The sequence below is a fragment of the Kryptolebias marmoratus genome, linkage group LG5 (assembly GCF_001649575.2).
Source record: "Kryptolebias marmoratus isolate JLee-2015 linkage group LG5, ASM164957v2, whole genome shotgun sequence".
Classification (NCBI taxonomy): Eukaryota; Metazoa; Chordata; class Actinopteri; order Cyprinodontiformes; family Rivulidae; genus Kryptolebias; species Kryptolebias marmoratus.
Window position 1 is genome coordinate 13514011 of NC_051434.1, and position 25744 is coordinate 13539754.

Consider the following 25744-nt stretch of genomic DNA (forward strand, 5'->3'; position numbering starts at 1 on the left):
ACATTTCATCATTCTGGACTTCCTGAATCAGTTTGACCAGCCAATAAGTTACCTGGGTAACCAGAAGGCCAATGTTCCTTGTTTCTGAGATGAATAGCTCTTTTAAGAGACTAGAGAACCTCACAGAGGAACATTCATCTGTACAACAATCCATCAGTCACACCTTATGGTGGAGAAGACAGACAGAAGCTGGTTCGCCTTAGGCCATAAGGTAGCCTGCTGGGAATTCACCAAAAAAAGTACCTTTTAAATTAAAGGAAGCAAAATCCTGCCATTATTATGGACTCGGATCAAGATGGTTTGGAAACCAGGCACTGAGCACCATCTCAACAATACCATCCCAGCCTGCAAACACGGTGATAGTGGCATTATTCTGAGAGGAACAAAACTTTTACACAGGAGCTGAGAGAAAAGGCAGGATGAAAGGAAAATTGAGAGCAGGAATATATAAAGAAAACAAATGTGGAAATCTCCAAATCTTAAGTCAGGTTGAGCTTCACAAACCAACAAACTCTTCTCTTTTTTCAGAGAGAGAAAGAGAGAAAAACATCTATCAACTGGCATTTCCCCCATTTAAAACTAGTTGAGCTGTAACATTTCTGCAAAGAAAAATGGGAGAAACTTCAGGCCGACTGGGATTATTCCCAAGATATGCCACAAGTAATCACGTGATAAATAAATTAATTTAATTAAATCAATCTACATCAATCTGAAACAAAGTGTAGACAGCTTCCACTTTCTATATGATCTTTTAGGCTTATAATGAAACTCAAAGCAGGTGCTCTGACCATCCATGTGATTATTTAAAACAGGAACAGACTCACATCATACCATCACCTGGAGTGAGTTTAAACCTTACCAAAGGCTTAAAAGGCTTTCTTGAAATGTAAGAATAGTTTAGCACAGCTTTGCGGTTAAAAAGGGGGAAATACAGCACTTTTTTATTCTGCTTCCATGGGAATTGGTCATTAAAATTTCTTCAAGCTTTCTAAAGATCTTTCAAAGCTTTTTTTTTTTTTTTGGACATAGATGCTTTTGTCACTCATTATCCATCTAGCAACTGATCATTTTCGAAGAAATGTTTCATTTTCAGATTTTGTTAAACCACTTAATGCTGACTTGAGAATCATTCTGGTATAAAAAGGCTCCTAAACTGTGTCTCAACATAACAACATGGCAAAGAACCAATTTTAAGTAGCGTTTTTGGGCGCTCGGATACTAACAGTTAATCACAACGAGACAATTTGTTCCCATTTCTTTGAAAAATATCAAAGAAAATACAATTTGACAGGCATAAAATATTGCTTTAAGCACCAACCAGGTGATTCCCAGAGTGCCTGCCACACAGCAGATGATCAGCTGAAGGATGATGCAGTTCTCAGGTTCTGGACTTTCAGATTATTCATCTCTGTAGACATGTTTGATTTGTTTTTCAGTTTTGACACATTTTCCTTTTTTCTTCTCCACTCCTGGAAAACTGACAGAAACCAGTTATGCTCCTTAGGAGCAAAACATAAATAAACTGGGGGTAGTTTAAAACTTTTGCACAGTACTGTAACTACCTAAGGCCATTCGAAAATATGTAACTCAAACTTCTCACCTCAATTAAAACATTAAAAAGGCAGTTTGCCCGAGCAGAAGCACACTAAGCATCAGGACCTGCAGGAACATCATTACGCAGCGCTGCCTCCTGGTCACGTGACCAGTCAGCTGACCCTCAGTACATCCGCCTGACTCGTTACTGTTTACAAATCAGCAGACGGTCCGAAAAACGGCGGAATGGGGCTTCCTGCGTGAGCCGCGCAGGTATTTAAACCGCACTTACAAGCCGAGCGAAAGCTAACACGCACATCTCTGCTCGTGGTCGCGGCCGTGAGAAGGCGGCGTGCCACAAACTTTGTCCCGTGCCAGCCTGCGCGTGTCTCGGAAGTGAGCGAGAGCGGGGCCCGTGTGTTGTGGCGCTCGCGCTAGCAGCGGCTCGGCAGGTGTCGTATCAGCTTTTCTGCTTCGTCTCACCTCCGCTCGTGTTTGGTTCTCCTCGACAGCTCCAGCTTCTTAAATATAAGTCTGTTTTTTTATAATTTTTATCTGTTAATCAAAGTTAGCATTCATTTAGCACCGTTAGCATCGCGGGGTACATGCTAGCGTCGCTGCTGTTTAGCTTTGCACTGTCGGTGCGTCATGTTAAGGACTGGACACTTTGTAATTAAAGCATAATTCTGGCTGTAACCTAATTTGTTGGAGCTGTATAAATACATCCTTCTTTTCATGGCAGCTTCTTTGACTGTATCGTCTGTTTGGACTGCATTCATTGCCTCTTGTGGGTCCAAAGGCAGTGCAGAGGTTTAGCAGCAACACTGCGTTTCTGAACGGTGTCATGCATTTTCTCACACAGCCTGGAGCCAGTTCAGTGCCTGTGCAGACACAGCACACACACCCAGTCTGCTGAAATATTCTTTGACTTGGGAAACAAAGACCAATGAGGGCCTGTTTGATCCTTTGGTGTAAAAAGAAGTTGACTGAAACTCCTTCTGTAGGGAGGTTTTCACTGCTAATACACTACATTGGCTAAAATATTCACTCGCCCATCCAAATCACTGAATTCAGGCCTTCCAATCACTTCCATAGCCACAGGTGTACAAAATTAAGTGCCTAGGCATGCAGACTTCTACAAACATTTGTAAAAGAATGGGTCGCTCTCATGAGCTTGGTGAATTCCAGCGTGATACTGTGATAGGATGTCACCTGTGCGAGTCCAGTCGTGAAATTTCCTAAATATTCCACAGTCAGCTGTTAGTGGCGTTATAACAAAGTGGAAGCGATTAGGAACGACAGCAACGTAAACTCACAGAGAGGGCTCAGTGGAGGTTGATGAGGATAGAGCACAGAGGTTGCTAATGTTCGGCAGAGTCAGCAGCTACAGACCTCCAAACTTCATGTGGCCTTCAGATCAGCTCAGGAACAGAGCGCAGAGAGCTTCATGGAATGGGTTTCCACGGCCGAGCAGCTGCATCCAAGCCTTCCATCACATCGTGTTCTCTGGAGTGACGAATCACGCTTCTGTCTGGCAATCTGATGGAAGAGTCTGGGTTTGGTGGTTGCCAGGAGAACGGTTCTTGTCTGACTGCATTGTGCCAAGTGTAAAGTTTAGTGGAGAGAGGATCATGGTGTGGGGTTGTTTTTCAGGAGTTGGGCTCAGCAGCTTAGTTGCAGTGGAAGGAACTCTTAATGCTTCATGCTCCCAACTTTGTGGGAACAGTTTGGCGACGGCCCCTTTCTGTTGCAACATGACTGGGCACCAGGGCACAAAGCAAGGTCCATGAAGACATGGATGATGGAGTTTGGGGTGGAAGAACTTGACCTCGACCCGACAGAACATCTTTGGGATGAATTAGAGCGGAGACTGTGAGCCAGGCCTTCTGTCCAACATCAGTATCTGACCTCACAAATGTGTCTGGAATATTGTCAAAGCTTCCCATAAACACTCCTAAACCTGTGGAAAGCCTTCCCAGAAGAGTTAAAGCTGTTATAGCTGCAAAGAGCAGGTCAACATCATATTAAACCCTGTGGATTAGGAATGGGATGTTACTCAAGGTCATATGTGTGTGAAGGGAGACGAGCGAATACCTTTGGCAATATAGTGTAAGTGAGAAGAAATAGATATTTCTAATTTACTGACCTTCAGATGTTTTTATGCAACTTACAGAATATTCCTGAGTGTTAAAAGGTTTCCAGTGCAGTACTTTTAGCTTTAAATGCAAAAAATATCAGCTCTTAACCGTGAGGCTGTGCGATTCAGTGAGTTTTGACACAACACACTGACACTAGCTGAGAATTAAAGAGACTAGTTGAGCCTTTTGTGCTCTCGTGTTGGTTTTAAAAACCTAAAAATTGTAAAGAAAGTAGTTCAATTATTATTTGAAATTATAGGAACCATAAAATCTCTAGCTAAATTGCTCCAAACATTGCTAATTTAGTTGCATTTTTTAAATGAAGGATGAACACTTCAACAAGAATTTATTTATTCATTTATTTTTGGCATCTTTTGATAGTTTTTACTGGACTGGAATTATAAAAATGCCCAGTAAATCTTGATTACCAAAGAGGGTGAGCTCAAATGGGGAACAAAGGATCCTTTATGGATGTCATTTTTGACTTCCTGTGGGTGTCTAAACCTCCATCTTCCCATTCTGTGTTTAAGTTCTTCCTTACGTACAGATTACTGGTAACTGAATCAGGAAGCGCTCAGAAAGTTCCTGGTGTTTTGTGTAAAGTCTCCAGCTTGTTCCCGGCCCGTTGCAGAGCATGTGACTGTAAAGGCTCCTGAGCTCTCGGTGTGTGCTGAAGCAGAGGCATGTGAGTTTGTTTAGCTGCGGTGTTCCACTTGGACTGAAACGCAGTCGGTCGCTCCTGACGGCTCCTCTAATCACAGATTCATCTTCTTTAATGAGCACACAGCCTGTTTTCTGTTTGTTTTTGTTTTTTTAAATCTGTGTTCATTTTCACTTCATACCTCTCGGACACGTTTGGATTTGAGTTAAAATCTACAGGACTGGCTCCATCTATAAATTAGATTCTTTAAAACAAAAAGAATTGATAAAAAGCTGTGTTTTAATTAAGCCTGATAAGTTTTATTCTGCAACCACTTAAGCAAAACATTTAATACATCTGACTAATCTGGGTTTAGTTTCAGAACAGCTTAGCATTTGTTACTGGATGCCAGTGAGGTTAGAGCTCCCTTTTTGTTTTTAGTGTCCGTTCAACTGAGTAGGACCTTTTTTAACTTGGGATTTCTGTTGTAACACAATCAGAGCTCCTCCTCTGGAGTTTAGGTACAATTTGTTTTGGTAGGTTAGCTAAAGTGTCTAGTTGAACCATTTGGCTCACCTTATTGCTCTGGAGTATTCTCAAGACAATGAACAATGTGAGGCTGCCCGACTTTGCTGAAGTAAATTCAAAAGAGTGAAGTAGGAAAATGAATCCTCCAACAGTTGCAGTCGGTTTCAGCCTGAGTAAAAGGGAAGTGTGTTCACGCAGATTAATAAAAGAAACACGACTTGTGAGCGAGGCTGCAGGACTTTAGCTGTTCATAACACAATCTTTTATCAGCATGCCTCTTCAAATTCGAGTTTCAGGTGCAAAATTTGAAAACTGATATAAGAATAAAAACTCTTCAAAGTGATTTATTAAACCTCTTTATGATCGGAGGGTTCTGCTACGTTTCTTTGCCGTGCTTTAGCTAACATGGACGAAGAATGTGCAACCAACGTACTCTTCTTTAGTATGTCTTTATAGCACCTTTCTTTGCAAGTGTTTTTATTTTTTTTTATTTTTAAAGAAGCGTTTATCTCCACCATTACTCATTCTTCTGCAAAGTGTGTGGCTTTGACTCATAAGTAGGGCTACAGCTATTGAATGTTTTGGTAATCGAGCACCGTATTGGTTAATTTGTTGATTAATTGAGTTATCCGTTGTGCGATGTTGGTGTTTCCCAGTCCTTTCTCATGGAAGCCTCTGACTGCACCTTCCCCTCTCTGCCGTCTTGTACGCATCAAACCACACGGACCTAAAACCAGATGCCAAGGCTGTGGTAATTTCTTTTTGAAGGTTTTGAATCATCAGCTGCTTCATACGCTTTCCTTAAGACAGCAGCGGTGTAGTGGCAGTAGTTTGGAATCAGCTTCTGAGGTTCCTGTCTGTCCCAGTAACAGATCTACCTGAAAACAGATGGACTCTGGAGTATTTGTCTGCTGATTTATTTATGCATTTCATTATGCATTGATTTGATTATTACATAAAAGATTATAGCCTTGAATTATTGAGGTATCTCCAGGTGTTGTAGATTAAATAATACAAAAGCTTATTTGGTTAATATGCAGCAATGTCTGTACCTTCTTTTTTTTTTCTTTTTTTTTATTGTCGTTTCAACTCCGGTATGAAGAAATTAAAACGATGTCAAAATAAGACTCTCTTCACACACAAGCAGCAGCAGTGAGAGCTCTGTCGGGGCCTGTTGAGAAAGTTTCGAAAGCTTTTATTTTTGGAAAGAAGGAACAAAACGCTGGATGTGTCTGCAGGCCTGTGGGGAAAACGGTGCTCAAAATATCGTTGTCAAATAGTTATAAAACGAGCTAATATCCTTTGCCAAGTCGCTGCTGGATTTATTTGTAGACGCTCGTGATACTTTAAAACGTTCACACTGAGCTTCTGAAGAAAAAGTAAGAAAAATGGCTAATATTGGAGATGCCTATTTACAGCATTGCTCCGTTTTCAGCTTTTTGGGGATTAGTTTTGATTATATACTGGGATAATATAATATTTATGGGAGAAATCCAGTGACTTAAGGAGCGCATTAGTCTTTGAGGAGAGCAGATGTTTCTGAACAAAACAGGGGCATACATTATTCATTATTCATGTGAAATCATCTGTTTTCATGGAGCCAAATTATCAAGCAGGGTTTCATCCACATGGTTAATAGGTTTAAAAGATGCCTTTTTGTTTTGTTATTTCAACTATTAATAATGCGAAAGACAACACAATGCTCCGCGGATGCGCGCTGTCCTGTAGCACTTGTGTATTCGGCAGACCGTTTCCATAAACGGAGGGGGGGTGGGAGTTGCTCAAAGAATGAAAGCTGAACCAGCTTAACCTAGATTGTGATGCCTCACAGAGAAAGTTCAACTCTTCTCAGAATTTGACAAAGAGGATTTGGATCACAGTGTGCTTTTAGAGATGCACAGATCTGCTTTTTAGAGTTTCGATTGAATCCCAGTACCTGTAATTATCTGTAGATGCAAATATTATGCCACTGGATCCACTTTATTTTTTTTACCTCCCTAAAAAAGTCCAGGCTCTAACTCCTCAGCTACATATTTAACAAATCAGGGAAGTTTCTACACTGATAAGTTAATAAATTTCTTGACGATGCTACGTAACACAGTGAAAGCTTTGCATTTATGACATTTTCCAGAAGTCGTATGTTCTTCGTCATCTTAGAAATACTGCAGTTTATGTTCTGTGCGAAGGAAGGTCTGATATTGAAGCCTTTAATTGATGCATTAATTTTCTCTTTTAATGACTTCATTAGCTTTGCTGTTTATGTTCAATACATCACAGTGAGCATGGTGGACCATCAGGCTGCTCAAGGGCTTCTTGGTAATTTCAGCCATTCTTCACTGACTGTAATCACTGTTAGTGTTTTTTGCAAAGTTATTATCTGTGTAGAAGGGGGAAAAAAACATTATAGCTTTCTGTTTGCAAAAAAAAGCAATCCCAATTTGTTTATTACTTAAGGTTCCTTTCTTTGTTTTTTTGCTGACTTTTATGGCAACCAAATCAAAGTGGGCCCTTAAGAGCCTTCTGCTCTTTGCTCCCACTTCCAAGTGTGTCGTTTATCACTGTTGTGACCTCTTCTTCTTTCCACAGAAACATCCTTTTCTTCTGAGCCTTGACTGAGGAGAATCCTGAAGCTGTGAAAGTAAGAACAAACAAGTCAAGGGTGCTTCGAATTTGCTAGTCGCAGAGAGAAGTTTTTTTTCTTTTTTCAGGTTTTGCTTGAACAACTTAATGGATATCTAGTTAAGTATCTGAAGAAAACAGCCAGTCAGCGGAAGTTTAAATCTGTGGTTATTGCCTTTGGCAGTAGATTTCTGTTTGGAGGGAATTTATAGTGCTGTTTCATCAGAACTTGGACGATATAACCACATTAAATGTAAAGAAAACCCACCTGTAGGCTGGTTTGTTGTCTTGAAAGTCATTTATTTATTCAGTGCTGTTGGTAAACTGTAAATCTGACGGCCTTCGTTTTGTGTGTCCGCGTGTGTCGTCTCCGCCTCAGGTCATGCAGCACCCCAACTTTGAGACCCGACACCCACTCCAGACGGACGAGCAGCAGGAGACGGGCTTCGACCCACTTCTCAGTTTCAACAAGAACCGCAGCAGTATGTCCATCTCTCAGTGACGGTTTTCGAACCTTGAAGTATGAATGAAACATTCGGCGTCTTGTCTTGGGGAAATTCCACCCTGTTGTAACGTCATCTTTAGAATGCCGGATCTCGTTTTTTTTTTGTTTTGTTTTGTTTTGCGCACCTATTATTTGTTAAAAAGTGGTTTGTGGAAGAGATCATCTAGATAAAAGTCGGAGCTGACTGACGTGTGAGTCAAAGCCTCGGGGTGAGCGGGTGTTCCTCTGGTTATGTGTGAGGGAATTAAAGCACCGTGGCCTAACATGTTGTGGAACTGATGAATATTCATTCGGAGCGTCCCTGCGGACTGATCTGCTCCTTTAACTAATGTTGACAGACAGCTCCGACTCGAATGCACGTTCAACCTGCAGGCCAAATTAGACTTATTATCGCCAATAAAGAGGAAGAGCAGGATGGAGCTTTAACTTGTATCACTTTCTTTTCCTCTGGCACCTTTTCTGCTCCACTGCTCGGCTTGTAAAAGAGGCCCCAAAATGATAAATGTCTGGTTAGTTGGAGTCAATAAAAAAGGCTAGTTTCTTTTTATAGTTTTTAAAGGTTAGCTTTGTTAAAAATTAACCAGCTTGATCTGATAGTTTTGTTTCGGTTTTCACTCTCTTACTAACATCTCCCTAATTGTTGTTGTTTTTTGTAAACAGGAGGATCTCTTGACAGCAGCTCTTACTCTCAGTCTACTTTCCATTCATACAGGTATGTTCTTCCAGCGTTTCTGTGTGCGGTTATACCAGGAGCCTAACTCACTGCTCCAACCGCTCAGATTTTACTGCTGGATGACGCGTTTGGTTAAAAAAAAAAAAAAAACTGTCTCCAGTTTGAGGTGTTGAGCTCATAAATTTCTTCATCCTTTGCCTTTTCTCTCCCTCCCTTTTCCCCTCCCGGTGCAGGAAAGAATGGGACGACTTGTTCCTCAACAGTAATTACCTGGCCAGGATCCGGCAGGCTGGCATCGGCGGTCGGCTGAGGAGTAGCCGCTTTCGGAGCGTCTGTTGGAAGGTACCTGCCAAGCGGAGCGAGTTTGACAAGAAGGGTTTTGGCGAATTCATTGCGACAGAAGAGTGCCCTTTTTAACTTGAAAATGGAGGCGCAGAGTTTACGCCAAGAAGCCAGTTATCTGCACGTCTGTGACCCTAGAAAGGATATTGTTTGTTTGAGGTAACAATCGGTGCATCTGTGTGCCTGCAGTTATACCTGGAGGTTCTTCCTGAAGATAAGAGGCAGTGGATGAGCAGGACCAAAGAGCTCCGGGCCCAATATGAGAAGATCAAGGAGACGGTGAGGGGACCATTTCCCAGACGGAGTTCATTTTCTTTGTCTTTTAACGAATGGAGCGATGCAAATATCTCAAGTGGCCCCTCATTTCTTTTATACTTTCCTTCAAAGGAGACAGACTTTCTTGTAATAAGTTAGGTGCTCTAGTTCTTAAAGCTTCCTGAAAATCAGGAGAAAAAAATAAATTGGAAAGTGTTTTTTCTTTAGACGTTTTTTTATTTAATCAGTTTTCAATGCAGATCTTGTGCCAGTTTTCAGAGAAATGGAGTTTATTTCTTTAAGCCACTTTAAGCTGATTGATGAATTGTTAAAACTCAAGGGATGAGTTGTTTGTACACTTGGCTACTTCACAAAAAAAATAAATGGGAACTTTAGGTACTTTTTTTTACTTGCAGCCTGTTCTAAAATCACAGTTTGTTAATTTTTCTTTACCTGCGTCTACAAACGTGCAAGTTAAAACATTTTTATATGCTTTCTTGTCTGTGTTGTAGATAAACAACACTTCTTTACCCTTGAGTTTATCTTTTTTATGGTTGAGTGCTTTTATACGTTAATGTTGAGCAGCATTAAAAAAGAAAAAAAAAAACAGAACCCCTTCAATCAGGTAAAAAAGCTGATATAGTAAAAAAAAAAGTCTTCAGACCACTTTAAAATATTACAAGTCTCACTCTTTTGTTTCAGGATATAAAGAAAAAAGTTGCAGCACCAGAACTTTGCACAGTACTTTTTTGGTGACATGAGAAACTCAATTAATTGAATTATTAACATCACAACACATCATTTCTGACACCTCCAACAAAACCTAATTAATCACTACTAAAATAATGTTCTAGTTAAAGAGACGATGGAACTGGAGCACTGCAGCAAATTCTTAATCATCTTATCAGTCAGACTAAATATTATGCTGTTATTTTTATTTTTTTTCACAGCACATCACTAACCCTCGCAAAGCTGCAGGCCAGCAGGACCTGGTGGTCAACAACCCGCTGTCCCAGGATGAAGGGGTGAGGCCGTGTGCATTTATAGTTCCTTCCTTTTTGTCCCTATTTATCATGCCGACTTCAAAATGTGACCCAGATGCATTCTCATCAGGTTGTAATATTTAAAGACGACGCTGCACAGGTTTAGTTGGAAGCAGTTGCAAAGTAATTTATTTAGGCATCTATTGTTTTTTGGTTTTTTTCTTCTGTTGGCTTTAGTTTCTTATTGAGTGACGGCCCCAAAAATAACAATAACATTAGCATTTTGTTAAGAAACTGAAATTTCTGTTGAAGGTTGGGTCTGTTTTCTCTGTATGAACTTTTTTTTTCCAATAACAAGCTAGTCACAGATAAAAGTAGGTGGTCTGTTTTTAATTTATTTATTCTGCCTGAAATTTCTCAATTTCTCAATCTGGTCTTGATTTTTCTCCAGAGCTTGTGGAACAAGTTCTTCCAGGATAAAGAGCTGAAGGGGATGATCAAGCAGGACGTGTTCAGGACGTATGTGAATCTTTGTCACTCTGATTTTTTTTTTTGTTGTTCAGTGCTGCAGCCAACACAAAGTGATGCTCTTTGTTCTGCACAAAGATTCCCTGAGATCCGCTACTTCCAGGACGAGGACGTGAGGACCAAGCTGACGGACATTCTTTTCTGTTATGCCAGGGAAAACGAGCAGTTGCTGTATAAGCAGGTACATGTTGCCCAAGTGGTAAACTTGGAGAATTTAAGGGTAAAAGTCGTTGCCTTTTATTTTAATTGGTCCCTTGTGCTATTTGTAGCCCTTTTTTGCAGAGTCACAGTCTTGATAATTGTGTGTTTTGTGTGCATGTGTGACACTCGCAGTGCCCGATGAGGAGTTCAGACAGAGGAACAAAATGCCTTTGTAACCTAATCATTACCAGTGTCTGTATCAGGTGCCAGTAAATGAATAAATGGCCAGTACAGCATCTTCTTTGCAAACTGGAAGTGACACGCGGTCGATCAGTGGCTAATAATATCTAAATTAAAACTGCCATCACAGATTAGAAACCTCGTGCATCATTATTAGAGACTGATCACAAATGAAGCATATTTTCGGTCTGCGCCGGCCCTTATAGGTGGGTTTCTCTGTGTCTGCAGGGGATGCACGAGTTGCTGGCTCCCATCGTGTTTGTGCTGCACTGTGACCATCAGGCCTTCCTGCACGCCAGCGAGACCGCCAGCCCCGGGTCAGTTGGTTCTCACCTTCAAGTTGAATGTGTTTCCGTTTAGTTGTCATTGACACATTTCAGCCCTGCCCCTCTGCCGTCGGTGTACGGTTACAGTTATCTGGACATCAATGAAAGTCAGGGTGTTTGTTTGTTTTTTTCTTTCACAGGGAGGAGATGAAATGTTTGCTGAACCCTGCGTATCTTGAACACGACGCATAGTGAGTTCAGGCTGAGAAATGGTTATTTTAACCACTGCAACTCCAAATTCTGTTTGCTTTCCTCATCATGCATTTTGGGTTTCCTCTCCACATATTTACTCGTGCGTCTCGCCGTGCAGCGCCATGTTCTCGCAGCTGATGGAGACGGCAGAACCGTGGTTCTCCAGCTTCGAGAGGGAAGTGAGGAAGGTCAGTTTGCTTCTTAAAAGACGCGCTTGACATTGGATTTGATCGCGCGTCAAAACGCTCGGCATCGGCTGAACGCCCTGCCCAACATTATACGTGCACAAAAAAAAAACCTGAAGGTTTCGGTCCTGCTTGATTTGACTTGCACAGCCTGTTGCCATGGTAACAGCAGGTGCCATTTGGCAAACACAAGTTGAGCAGCTACTTTGTCAAATACTACAGAGGACCAGCGGATTATGCATGTGGCATCTGTTTAGTTCGCACAAACAGATCGAAGCTGGAGATGTGCAGCTGGAAATGTGAAACTCTTTATCTGCCAGCTCAGTGTGGCAGCTCCAGTTAAAACCTGGGATTTATTGTATTTTATATGGACTTTTTTTTTTTTTTTGGGACCACACACACACACACACACACACACACACACACACACACACACACAATACTCTCAGGGGGACTGTGTAGTCTGTGCTGGAGCTACTCAAGTCCAATATGTGAAAGTGGGGTTTATCAAATAAAACAAAACAGAGCTGATATGTTTTATGTGACTAATTCACAATAAAAGCCCCTCTATTTTTTTTTTCTGTTTGTGGAAGTTTATTGTGAAGTAGCAGTGGTAGGAGGTGATGGATTTACACCAAACGTAACCTAATTCAGTTCTGCAGCTTGCTGTTTGAAAAGGACACTAGGAAAAATAACATCACTTATAGCATAGTTGTTTTTGAGTCTCTCATGTACCAAAAAAACTCTGCTACTAACAAAAAACAGGGCTTTAAAAAGCTAATCAGTGTATATTTATTAACAGAGAAAATGTTCAGCCATTAAGTATGTCATAAACAGGATTTTATATTATGTGAATTATTATTTAGGCAGCAGAAAGTTGCAGTTTTTTTCCTAACTGAGACAACTGCATATTTATATATTTATGAAATCTTTTTGACTCATGCTGAATGTTGATTAGCTGGGTGTTTGTTTCATGCTGTGCCAGTTAAATAATGAGCCGCTCCCTCAGGGTAAGGAAGAGATGCTGACCAGCATCCCGTTCGCCAGGCCCCAGGACTCTGGGCCATCTGTTGCCATAGTGACCAAAGTCAACCGCATCCAGGACCAGCTGGTGAAGAAGCACGACGTGGAACTGCACATGCACCTAAACCGGCTGGAGATCGCCCCCCAAATCTACGGCATGTCAGTATTTAAACCTCCTTTTCTCACCCAAATCCTGAATGGGCGCTCAGTTCTTTGCAGACGCAGTGAGTGGCTTTGACCTCAACTTTTTGTTTTCAGCCGGTGGGTTCGTCTGCTGTTCGGCCGCGAGTTTCCTCTCCAGGACCTGCTGGTGGTGTGGGACGCTCTGTTTGCTGACAGCATCACCCTGGACCTTGTGGACTACGTCTTCGTGGCCATGCTGCTCTACATCCGAGATGCTTGTACGCTCCCATCAGCACCTAAATAATCCATTAAAGCCACGCGTTTGTGGCATGTAATTTCATAAGACACACACAACTGGAAGAATCCGATTGACTCTGTTCCATTTAATTATACGGGGTCATATTGCCTCAAGCAGAATGCAGTCGATCCTTTTTGTCATACCTCTTTTTCTTTTTTTCTTCTGTAAGTGACGTAACATTATCCGGGACGCTGTCTGTCTATATTTTTAGAGGAGGTTCTTTGCAAGATATTTAAAAGTTTGCATTGAACACATTGTATATCTCTTATTGTACACTCTGTAGTCCTCTGCTAGAGAGACATCACTTGGATTCTAATAACAATTTGTGCCCTCAAAGTAAATGATACAATTGATTTAACATGGCTGTTTTGTTGTTCTTGTTTTGTAGTAATTGCTAGTAACTTCCAGACCTGCCTGGGCCTGCTGATGCACTACCCTCCAATAGGAGACATCAACGCTTTGCTGCAAAAGGCTCTGTTCCTCCGAGATCCCAAAGTAAGCCATCGTTAAACCAGGGCAGCGTTTATTCTGTTTTTTTTTACTCTCCGGTCTTAAAGAAGAACCTAATGTTGCTTATTTTCTGTTGCCTAACTTGCCATACATTAAATGAAGAAAAGAAAGTGAGCAATGTTGTAATAAGTATTGCAAAGTGTGTGTGTGTGTGTGTGTGCTTGGAGCTGGGATATGCCTACTCCTACGCCCTTACTCTGTATCTGCCACACTTAGAGTGATTTACTAGCTTTTTTATTTTTTATTTTTTGTGCAGAGGAAGGAGATTTGCCGAAGTGAAACACCTACACACAAAGCTGTGGGTTTAAAATCCTCGAGCAACAGCCTTGTAGTTTATACCCCCACCAAAAAAAAAAAAAAAAACATCTTTAGAGTGCAGTGACACTGTGAATAGGTGATAAGGTTATATACAAAAAGGGAAGTTGGAGTTGGCAGCAGATGTTTCGGTTCCAGTCCCCCTCATTAAAGTGGTTATTGGTGACCACAGGGCACTTTTACAGTAAATGCACATAAAGCACAGGTGTAGTCAGTGAAGTGAAGTGTGAGGTTAATAACTAAAAATTGTTTTAATATTTCCATTTTCTGATTGCGTCTCTATAAATAAAGCGTTGTATTCTTAAACCCACATTGTAATGTCAAGAGATGGACTGATGGGGTGTTTAGGGACACAAACACTTCAGCAATAGCTATAAACTTAAAAAAAAAACTAGAAATCACTCACTTGCTGACACTAATAATTGAATTTCTGCTGACAGTTTTTACCTGAACCCAGCAGTTATCCAGATGATTATGAAAAATGTTTAATTGTTTCTGTTTGACTTTTTTAGTATTTCTAAGTTGCATGTTTTGAACTCGGAACCAGTCTCAAAAACTTAGGACTTAAATTTGCCTTGCATTCAGTGGCCACCTGTGAACCCATTTGTTACCCTGTGAAATGACGGGGTTGAGTTCTGGGCTGACGTAGCAGTCGTGGCTTTTAGTGTTTGCTTCTAGCCTGGATGTGTATGTTACCAGCAGAATTATGATTTTTAGTTCGCAGCACAAAAAAAAAAAAGAAATCTACAATGAACAACATCAAACTGAGGGACCCTGAGAGTCAGCAGGGGAAACATGAGCAAGACATCCCAAGAATCTCACGAAGCTAAAATCCTCATGTGTAAATTGAAAGACGAAATAAAAAAAAATTAACAGGTAGTTAAAAAAAAAAAGCCAGAGAAGATGTAAGATGTTCCTTTCTAAATACGGTGTGCTTTTTCCTCATTTATTTTCATTTTGATATTTTATTAATGTTATTATATTATGTCGCTCATAATATTAGATAATTGCACATATTTACTTTTGGAAAACAAGGTAGTTTTTATGTATATTTACAGTAATTCTGCTATAAATAAATCCTAGTTTGCTCAGATTTGACCTCTGCAGATTTCGAACTTGACGTCGAAAACAAAATTGCAAAATCAGATTTGATTTGGATGCAGAATTGACAAACAACCTGGTCTAAAGCCAGCTGGAAGCATCATTTTGTGCAATAAACTTGCTCGTTCAGTCCCCCCCCTCCCTCCCATGTTCACATCTTTGAACCACATTGACATTTTACCCTCCGCTTCTCGTCTGTTGATGAAACTCCGAGGTGTCAGTTTTTGTTAAACCACAGTTATGATTATAGATGCGATGAAATGTTCAGCGTTTAAAGGGGGGGGTTAAAAAGCACGTAATTCAAAAGACTGCAGTTCCTGCTGTGACACTGTCAAACGGCTGTAGCTGCTTCCTCCTCCGTCAGGCTTCATGTGGACTGAAAACAGAACTAGATGTTTACACTTCTGCTTGTCTCAGTTGACGCTTCGCTGAGTTTCTCAGAGCAAAAAGGCCCTGAAATATATAAAACGCCTTTCTGCACATGTGAGCATTCAGAATCTTGCACTCTAAAAAGGAAGCTGCTGTGTCCTTGCTAACAGATTTCAGCACTGAGGATGTTTTAGGGTTTTTTTGTTTTTTTTTTCCCCTTTTCAGCCTTTTTGACTTCTTCTGTTTTCTCACCTCCAGAAAGTTAATTTACATTTAACCAAACATGTAATATTCCTGTTTGTGCATCGCACATAGACTCAAATTATACGGCTTTAACTCTCTTGATTTGTTTGTTTAGCAGCAATACAAAAGACCCAATAAACTGATGATTTTTGCTTCTTTTTTTTTTGTAGAACAATCCTCGCCCGGTGAACTACCAGTTCCAGCAGAACCTGGATTACTATAAAACGAGGGGAGCTGACCTGATGAACACAACGCGGTACGATGCAGACACACCGCTGTTCTCTGACAGCCGTTTGGAGGATTTAAAGTTCATTTCAACACACAATGTTTAACACGGTGCATCACTTTTAAATGGCAGTATTTATTAGTTTACTGATTAACCTTTAGTCACTACAACATCTAGCTGGACATCTTTTAGTTGAAACATAAATACTATGACTAGCACGGCTTTTTATTATGAAGGAATAACTCCAGAAACTTGTAGATTTTTAGTGGAAGTGTCTGATTAGATGGTAGGGTAGCATGGACTTGGGACTATTTTGTGTCATTAAGAACAACTATTTCTCTCAAGATTAAGTATAGCATGAATATACTATTAAAACAAATGATAAAATTTATGTTAATGTTTCAGATTTATTTTATTTTCATTTTTATTTTGCACATCTTCAAATATCACCGTTTTGCAGAGTTCAGTTCTTATTCCCAAGTGACTTCTGGAACTAAATCCACCCCCTAAAAAATGCCTGAAATTGAAATAAATCAAGCTGTTGAATACAACAAGAGGTTGAATATTCTCAGAAGTTAAACAAAAAGGCAGCGAAGTATCTTCTTCTTTTCTTCTCTGTGCCTTGTGTAAGTTTTCCTGTCCTGTCCGTTCCAGGTCCGGCTCCGGGACAAAAGCTGCTCCTCTCAACATGAACAAGGTCTCCAGCAGCCTGCTGAACTTCGGCCGGAAGCTGATCAGCCCGGCCGTGTCCGGCACGTCCAGCAGCGGCGTGTCCCCTATGAACGCCGAGGTACAAGCCGCCTCCTCACCCGCGGCCCCCCTCGCCTCTGCGCCAGAGCCCGTCCTGCAGCACCCGCTCGCCGAGCCCTCTCCTGCCACAGCGCCGCCTCCGAGCCACACCCAGACTCAGAACTACCGCCTGCTGAAGTCTGAAAGTATGCCGGTCCACCTCAGCAAAGGTGAGCAGCAGGACGCAGAGACGGAACGGAACCGATCTGGATTTGTTGCAGGACGCGCGACACATTCTGCTGATCCATCATCCACTAATGCTCTTTTTATTTATTTTCTTTAAGTAAACTAAAGACTTGCCTGCATGTTCAGCTTAACATGAACATGTTTGGACATGGGTTTGTGTGGCAGCATCAGCTTTGACTCTCTTGTCTGTTAGATGGGGTTTCAGGTGGAGCGTCTCTCCAAGCAGAGGCTCACTCTGACGCACAAGGTAACCGCTACCATGGCAACCGCTTGTGTGACATTCCTCTCGTTTTTACTGGCGCTTTCTCCTTTGGCACTGCATGTTCAGCAAAAACCGTGCTCTTCACCCTTTTGTTTGTTTCGGGTGTCTGCTTGCAGATGGACACGTAAACCAAGGAAACAGGCTTGTCTGTGCAGAGCATGTGCATGTGATGATGAACTCTGACCAGCAGGGGGCGATCAGCTTCCACAGTGGAGCAGATCGCCTAAAAAAAACGTCAAATTTACGCTGTCGTTTTTGCTTTAAACAAGCTGCTACACATTTGTAATTTTAGGTTTCTGTCACAGAAGCTGTAAATATGTGTTAGACTTATTTTATTTTGCTCTAAAATAGAAAATAACTTTAATAATACTTCATATTCAATCTTATTCATCTGAAACTGCAAAATGATTTAACTCCTAGCAGCTTGCCAAGTCTGTAAGTAATAGAAGTGAGCATTAGAAGTTTTAGAAAAGGTATGAGATGCAGAATTATTTATTTTTGTACAAACAGGAATGAAACAGAATATCTGTGTTTGCAAGATTCTTTAGCTGGTTGTGGATTAATGCATCATTTGAATGGAAATATAATTAATAAGCTTGAAAAATTAGTGGCTCAAACCCTCTATCCTTTATTTTTTAATAGAACTCTTAAGTTTTATATTGAAATAAGTACAATAAGATGGAGTTGAAGATTGTAAATGCAAATCTAAATGTCTTTATTAACCTCTGGTCAACTGTCCTCTGTTTTTCTGTCGTTCTTAGGCCAAAGCTCCAGGACGGTCAGCTCCTCTCCGAGCACAGAGAGCCTCTCCGGTGGGCGGGCTCAGTCCACTTCCTCCCCACCTCAGCCCCTCTCCAGAGGAAGTGATGTCAGCTCTTCGTCCCCTCCCCTTTCGGCCTCCAAGAAAGAATCGTTCTTCAGCATCACTCGTTCCCGTTCCCACAGTAAATCCATGGGCAGAGGGAGGGAGACGGTGAGATGTTCCACTTGTCTGCTCCTCCATACTCTTCCTGTTCATCTTTTCACAGCTTCGGCTTCAATCCCTTTTTCTTTTTTTTCTCATCTTCCGGGGGTGTGTGGTGGGATTGTGCACCAACAGGAGGAGGACCTGGAGGCCCAGGTGTCGTTCCTGCAGGGACAGATTAACGACCTGGAGGCCATGAGCAAGTACTGTGCCAGGATGATGAATACACACATCTGTGAGTCCCAAGTTCAGACGCTCGAGTTTAAAAATCAAAAAAAAAAAAACATTCGCAAAGAGTGGCCAAGTTTAGTTTTCCCCCTCAGAGAAACTAATGATGTAATGACCTATAGCGTGGCTCAGTGACTGACAGTTGTTTCTCTGCAGGCAAAATCCAGGAAGTGATTCTCCAGGAACACCTGAAGAAGGAGGACGAAGTTCTGGTGTCACTGGCTGGACTTAAACAGGTGAACTTGTGAGCAGTTTGCAGTCCCGTCCAGTTTTGTCCGGTGCGGTTTTCATGATTTCACCGCGTGGCTCTCCTCCTGTCAGATCAAAGACATCCTAAAGGGGGCGCTGCGCTTCAATCAGAGTCAGCTGGAGTCCGAGGAGAACGAAGAGATCACCATCGCTGACGATCACTATACGGCTGCAGCAGCGGCGGCGGCCGCGGCCGAAACTGCTCTGAATCCCGTCGGTCATCTCAGCGAGACCCGACCAGGAGGAGGCGAGAGGCCGGGCCGGGACTCTGATCTGGACGGGAGCGTGAGCACGGATGAGAAAGACGAGGAAGAGCCCGCGATAACGCCACCCAGGCAGCAGGTTAGTCGGATGTGGCGGCCATCTTGAATTGGGTTGACTTCAAAAGTATGGGTCTATTGATTACTTTCTGACCCATCCTGTGGGTCTAATAGACTGACAAATTAATATGAATAAAAACATTGTCAGTTAGTATTGTAACGTAAAACCAGTATGGATCATGGAGACGTCCTCTGAAGGTTGGAAAACGGATATAAAGACTGGCTGAACGTTCCCTGAAGCTCAGAGTGTCCCACCTACTTACCTTTTTAGGATTCAGCTCCACTATCTTTAGAACAGTCAGGTTATGGATGCTTTCCTCCCGTACACCACTTCCGCACATTAAAATCCTGTGGGTTTTTTTTTTATCTTTGCAGGTGGCGTCGTCTCTGGGCTCAGAGGGTAGGAACTGGGACGATTACATCCTGGTGTCCCAGGACGGAGACCTGCTGGCTGAGGGCAGGGACGGGGGAGGGGGCGGTGCCACGTCGGAGCACACGCTCGCTATAAGGAGAGGCCGCGGCGTGGTGCGAATGGAGCCCGAGGGCGCCCCGGGGACTTTCCACGACCCACTGACGGCCGGCACCGCCTCGGGCTCCTCCAGCCCCGAGGAGGGCTCCACCCACAGCAAGGACTCCGACTTCACCATCGTTAACCCCAACGACCTGTGAACGGGTCCGTCGCTCCTGTTCTCCTCCTCCTCTGCTTCATATCCCATTCAGAGGTAGTGGTGGGGGGGTCTGATGAATTAAAAACTGACTTCAGAGAGGGGCGGGGGACCAGCAGCTTTTGATGGCACGCCACCAAAACTGCTGTTAAAATTGCACATCTGGACTGTGATGTTTAGTCACAACAACCTACTCTGTCTCTTTAAATGTCCTCTGTTCCACGTCTGTCCTGTCTGAAACCGATGCTCTAAGCTGTCTCATCTCGCATGTCTCCTCATCATGTCGGGCCTATTTCTTTGACGGGGGAGGGAGGATCATCTTCCTCACCTTTTACTCCTTGTTGTTGTTCCCTTCTCTACAGTGAGGGGGTGCTGTTGAGCTGCTTTATCACATTTAAAAGATTGGACCTCAAGCTGCAGTTTGCCACAGGAGGAAGATTTACTCCTCTTAGTATTACTGATTGAAAGTCTCCGTGTCCCCTGGAGGTGGAGATCCAGCCATACTCTGTCTGCGTGTCCCTCTGTCTGTCTTTTCTCTGATGCTGTAAGGAAAGAAGGAAGACGTCCTCCTGTCGCTGTCCAGGGAAGCTTTCTCCAAAAACCAGTGCCTCTGACCATTCTTCTTCTTCTCAGCCAAACGAAACCTAACTCTGTGATCTTAATCGTTGCTTTTGTCAGCTCTGTTTTTCTTCTTTTAGGGACAATATTTTAACCCTTTAGCTTCTTAATTCCCAACATAAAGTGATTAAATGAAGAACTGAGTCCTTTTTCTGTTTCTTTTGTTTTTAGACCCTAATCTGTTGTGAAGGTTTTTAATGTGATCATTTAGTTCTCACACCACAAGCGGGCTGCTTTCTGTGTTCTGTGGAAACTTTGTGAGGCAGCCGCTCGGTTAGCTAAATTAACCCTGGATCAATAAAACTTCATTGCTCTGGCTTCGTGCTGATGGATGTCTGGGGAGCGCTTTGTCACTTTGAATCTGTTGTTTGGTTTGTTAGGACGTCTGTTTCACCCGGTTTGTTTACAGCCCTGCTGGACTGAATGTTATTCATCTTTCAAAAAGGTAAATTGGACTCTCTGTGGACTACATTTAGTACCCCTTCAGTATGTCACTGGTTTAAAATAACCGTATAATAAAGATGTAAAATGTGATTATAGAAAACAGAAAATAAAACCCATATATTTACACATCAGATACGCTTGTTTGGAATTTCAAGGCAGAAATAAATCAAAAAATTAAAAAAATGAACATTCTCTGAAGACTACTGTCTTTTATGGCAAAGTTCTAAACTATATTTTAAACATATGTATTTACAGACAGCATTTATCTGCATGATAACATTTCGGTCTTGAAACTTTATCCTGATTTAATATCTGCTTTTAGTCCAGAGCCAATTATAGATCTAATATGTGATGAGAACTCCACCTTTTATTTGATATTGTAAGCCCAAGATTGTGATTAATATCAACAATGTGAAGAAAGTTTCCAGATTTGCAGAAATTTGTTGACATTTTGAAATGTCTCGCTGACCGACTGCCTCGTTGCAAAGCTGGAAATCAGACTTGAGAGGTTATCCCGAACTATATGAAATGGTGCGGCGCGGAAGAGTTTACTCCGGTAGTTTTCCTGATGTAATGATAGGCTGTTCTGAAATGCGGGTCCGCGCTCAGTGTAAACGAAGCGCTCAGCTGAATCTGCTGAAAACCACATGGAAGCTGGAGTTGCCGCGACGGAGCGACATTAGGCTGGCTGTAGTCTGCGGAGGGAAACTGATATGATCGGTAAGTTTAACGTTTGATCCACTTTCAGTCACTTCAGCTGTTTTTAGAAGTAAACAAACACATGGAAGTTGGCAGCCGCTCACAAATCTTTCATTTAGGGACACATTAAGCATGGCTATGAGAAAAATACTGTTCGGATTAAGTTTCTCATTGAATTTGTCCGATCTTGATGACTTTGCAGAGGGTAACTTTGAACAAAGATGTGTGCCAAACATTTATGCCTCAAATAAAAAAAAATAAATGTTGGCAACATTGTGCCTTTAAATGAAAGTCAAAAGGAATTAAAATTTATCAGCTGGTATCAGAAACCTATGGTAGCTAGATGTTGTTACTCATCATGGCTAAAAGCAAAAAATCTGGACATTCAAGTCTTTTTCTGTCTGGATAAAAGATGATCTCAGTTGAATTTTCAGTCTTGTGTGAGGATTAAACTGAATCTTAAACCTGCACACTCAGCGTTTCTGCTCGTTCACTCGTCCTCGCCGAAGCCCAAATAGAGGCCGCTGGTCTCATCGGCTGCACATATGCACACAGCCATATGCCTGCTTCTCATATACAGCAGCTGAGCGTCCCCAGCTGTCGGCGCACAACTCGTGTAGAAATGAATCCATATTAAAAAGGGGCCTGTGCAGAAAAGCAGGAATTTAAACATAAGTCTTTTTCTTTTTTTAAAAAAAGGTGTTTATTTCCTTCCCGTCCAATCATATCTACTGCAACAACAAGAACACACATCTGGAATGTTTTCTTTTTCAACCAGGGTCAATAACTTATGTAAAATAATCTTTACAGCAAAAGGATAGGCTCACATATTAAAAGTACTGTACAGTGTTCAGCACGCAAAGTAAACGCCTTCAGCAGTAACGGCATCGGTTTCCCAGAGGCAGACATCAACACCTCCGGAGTTGATCAGTATGGCGGGGAGAGAGCGCGGTTTTAATTAGTTTGAGGAAATACAAAAATATAGAATACTGTATGAAAGACGATAGTTAAAGGGTTGGGGGGGGCGTGGTGCAAAACAGGCAATCTCATGGCAACTGAACGTAGAGCAGCAATGCGGGAGCGAAAGGTGTTTAATAAAACGTAAGCTGCAGAGACAAGAGGGCAAGTAGGAGCCAAACATTTGTTGTCAGCCTTTCGTTTTGTTTTGTTTTTTCTATTAAAGGGCAAAATGTTCTGTAACCTGGACTGATTTAATTGCTTTTTTAAATTTATTTTTTATTTTTTGCAATTCATTGCAATTTGCAATTAGCTGAGATTTCAGTTAACTAGACTGTTTGATTGTAAAAATGCAATCACGACACACCTTAGACCTAAGAAGGAAACGACAAATAATTGCACGTAAGAGGTAAAGAATAAACATTTGGTGTGTTTACGGTTTACAACAGTACAAACACCTGAACCTTGGCTTCAAGTCTAACTACATTCATCTCTCGGGCGTTTTGCAGTTCCTCGCATCTCCTACCAGCAGTGCACGGCAGCTGAAATGTTCAGCACCAAACGGCTAATAAAAGGTTTTCATCTTTCTGAGAGTCTAGTTACCGTCGTGATATCAAGGGTTTGAGAGCAAATCGACCACAGCGAATACGGCGGCGTTCGTTGTTGCCCGTCGGCTATCTTGCCGTGACGAGAGGGGCCCCTAAGCACTTGTGGTCTCGCCCTGACCTCGTCCCGTTTGGGAGCGAGCTCGTTGTAACCCCGCCCCCTCCTTGGTGAGGTTTCCGGTCAGGGCAGCGTCGCGCACCTGCTTCGTGTTCTCCTTGACCTCGGCCTTGGCGTGTTTCAGCAGGTCGGCCTGGCCCTGAGGTGACAGGACAGGAAAAAAGGTGAGCAAAAAATCTTTTAAAAAAGAGGGCGACAGGCTCAAAGGCAACGATTTGTCGACGAGCGTCTCACTGACCTTCAGGATGGTGATGTTCCAGCTGAAACTCTCGAGAGCTCGACTGACCTTGGAGCCTTTCAGGCCTTCCTTCATCGCCAGACTCTGCAGGTTTTCATGAAACTCCATAGCTAGAAGAAAAAAATTAAAATAAAAATAGGCACTTATTGATCAGAACTGAAAAAGCATATCGTCACCTTCTTAAAATAATTGCCTAAGTCATTTTTTGCAATGTTTCAGGAAACAAAAAACTGAACTATTTGTTGATTGTTGAGATGATTTAGGCAAAAAAATAATTTTTGAAAAAAAAATGACTTAGGCAATTATTTTAAGAAGGTGACGATATTTTACTGAAGCAAAATGGCTGACCTGAAATGACATTTTGATATCTATTACTCAGCCATTTTTTTACAGAGATTGGGCTAAAATCTAGTGTGGTAGTGGCTGAGAGTCATTCACAACACATACTCTGAGCGTCAAGCATAATCTCACCATATCCTGTGTGATTGAGGTTTATCTAAAGGTTTATCTAAACAATAAAATCTTAGTTTTAAAGTGGCACAAAAAGACAGCCTTCATTATTTTAGCTGTGCCGGAACTAAGCTGAATCGCTCTGAAAGGTGCTGAACTTGTCGACGTGTTTATCTGAGTCGAGAACAGGTCTGTCCGAACCTCATACTGAACGGCACAAGAAGAGTGAAATACGGTAATCAAACTTTCCAATTATCTGTAAGAAGATGAATTCACACAGGGGGGGAAAAAAAAGAGTTGTGGAAAAATGCTGAAGAGTTCGGAAAAGAAAAAAAAAAAAAACTAAAATGGATCTGGCAGAGACGAGGAAACGCTCATCAGAAGTCAGGCCGGCAGCTAATTAAGATGTGTGCATTGAGTTGTTTTCATGTGGCTCAGGCTGCCCCGGGCCACTGTCCCACCGTTACCATGGAAACCCCGAAAGTGGGTTAACACGGGGCAAACATCACTGTGAGCCAAGACGTTTAGCATGCTAAGTTATGGACCACTCACACACACACACACACACACACACAGAGGAGTAAACAGACTGGTCTAATTCTTCACCTGTGATTCCTTTCTGTCACCAACATGGATGCACAGCTGCACACACATCCCTGCCCCACATTCACACACACACACCTACATAAGTTGACTTAATAATAACCTTTACCACATAGTTGCTAGGCAACACAAAGCCTACGTGCCTGTGTAGCCTGTGTTTGTGTATTTCTTTTTTCCTGACTCTAAAGCAAAGCCACCGGAGAGAACAATATCTCCAAACCATTACGGGGTCGGGTGGGGTGGGGGGGGGGGGATTTTTGCATACAAATGCACGCACACACACACACACAGTGTCCTGACCCGAAGGCCACAATAACCTTCAGGGTTGAAACATCAGGATGTGGCGCCACATTACATCATCGCCTCTTCCTGCTCAAACTTCAGACAAAAACAGCTGCCCGAAAAGCTGAAATGGAAGTGATTCGTGTTTAAAAGGCTGTAACATTTAGTTTCACTTGCTCCTCGGAGCATTATCCCCCAGCCTGAGGGGAAAATCAGCTGACAGACCTCAGTTTGGAGAAATGGGGTTTAATTCCGACCCGACCGACGACCGAACGGCTAACCCGACCGGGGCCAGGAGCAAGGCTGATTGTTGACGTCTTAATTAAAACAATTAAAACGGTCTTAAACGTTTCATTCTGCAAATGCTGTTTCATAAAGCTTCTACATCAACATCAGTTTTGTGTTAAATGGTTATTCTGACAGAAATATTATGATATTCCTGCGAGAAGTGCCACAGCTAGCTGCTGGTTCTGCTCTTTGTGCTTAAAACTAACCACCGATTTCTGTTAAAGTGTCTCTCTCCAAACTGAGGTCGTTCAAACAGCTATCTGCAACAGGTAAGATATTATCAGCTCATAGAACACCACTATGCTGTAATCAAAGGTTAACTTCATTCACCGACAAAATGTCTTATCTCTTTGTTTGTTGATTTCGTATTGTGTGAATCGGAGCGGTGTGTTTTTTAAACATGTAAATTTAAAGAGCACTTCTACACCCACTAATGATAAGATTTTGCTTCTGCAATGAAAATGAGAAGCGACTGAATTCACACCTTCCTGCAAGCGTACTCCAGTGTGTGAGAGGCTGGGAACACTTCAACAACTCATTTGAAGTTGGGTTTTTTTGCACTCTTTCTTTGTTTTCTATTTAAAAAAAAAGGAGAAACAGGTGTCTAGAGCTGACCCCAGTTAAATGAAAACAAGTGCGCTGAGGTGTGGAAACACCACATTCAGCTTCAATTCTGATGCAAAACTGGAAATCAAACCCTTTGCTTCTGTTGTGACTAGCTCCTCCCCAACAAAACTTCTTCA

At 42.1% G+C, this 25744-nt stretch overlaps 2 protein-coding genes across 6 annotated transcripts in view; one reads left to right on the top strand and one right to left on the bottom strand.

Moving 5' to 3' along the window:
* Positions 1-1687: 1687 nt before the first annotated feature.
* tbc1d5 (TBC1 domain family, member 5) lies at positions 1688-20948 on the top strand. 5 transcript variants are annotated; one of them, XM_017426107.3, is made up of 23 exons: positions 1688-1806; positions 7426-7477; positions 7838-7940; positions 8624-8675; positions 8870-8978; positions 9168-9257; positions 10184-10258; positions 10668-10735; positions 10823-10925; positions 11354-11442; positions 11592-11642; positions 11762-11831; positions 12838-13010; positions 13110-13252; positions 13661-13767; positions 15981-16066; positions 16691-16995; positions 17205-17258; positions 18035-18246; positions 18373-18472; positions 18622-18701; positions 18787-19056; positions 19410-20948. In XM_017426107.3, exons 3-23 carry the CDS (start codon positions 7841-7843, stop codon positions 19701-19703), a joined length of 2631 nt encoding a protein of 876 aa, XP_017281596.1. In that variant the 5' UTR covers positions 1688-1806; positions 7426-7477; positions 7838-7840; the 3' UTR covers positions 19704-20948. The 5 variants fall into 5 exon arrangements, with proteins under 5 accessions (XP_017281596.1, XP_017281620.1, XP_017281604.1 ...); XM_017426115.3 differs by lacking the exon at positions 1688-1806 and adding an exon at positions 1833-1985; XM_017426122.3 differs by lacking the exon at positions 1688-1806 and adding an exon at positions 7078-7155.
* A 1196-nt stretch (positions 20949-22144) lies between these two features.
* LOC108242094 (inactive phospholipase C-like protein 2) overlaps positions 22145-25744 on the bottom strand; it is a 31957-nt gene continuing 28357 nt past the window's right edge. Inside the window, exons 11-12 of the mRNA XM_017426717.3 lie at positions 23379-23488; positions 22145-23279 (exon numbers count right to left, since the gene is read on the bottom strand). Of these exons, the coding sequence (XP_017282206.1) occupies positions 23118-23279; positions 23379-23488 (272 nt within the window). The 3' untranslated portion in view covers positions 22145-23117. The remainder of the gene's footprint in view (positions 23280-23378; positions 23489-25744) is intronic.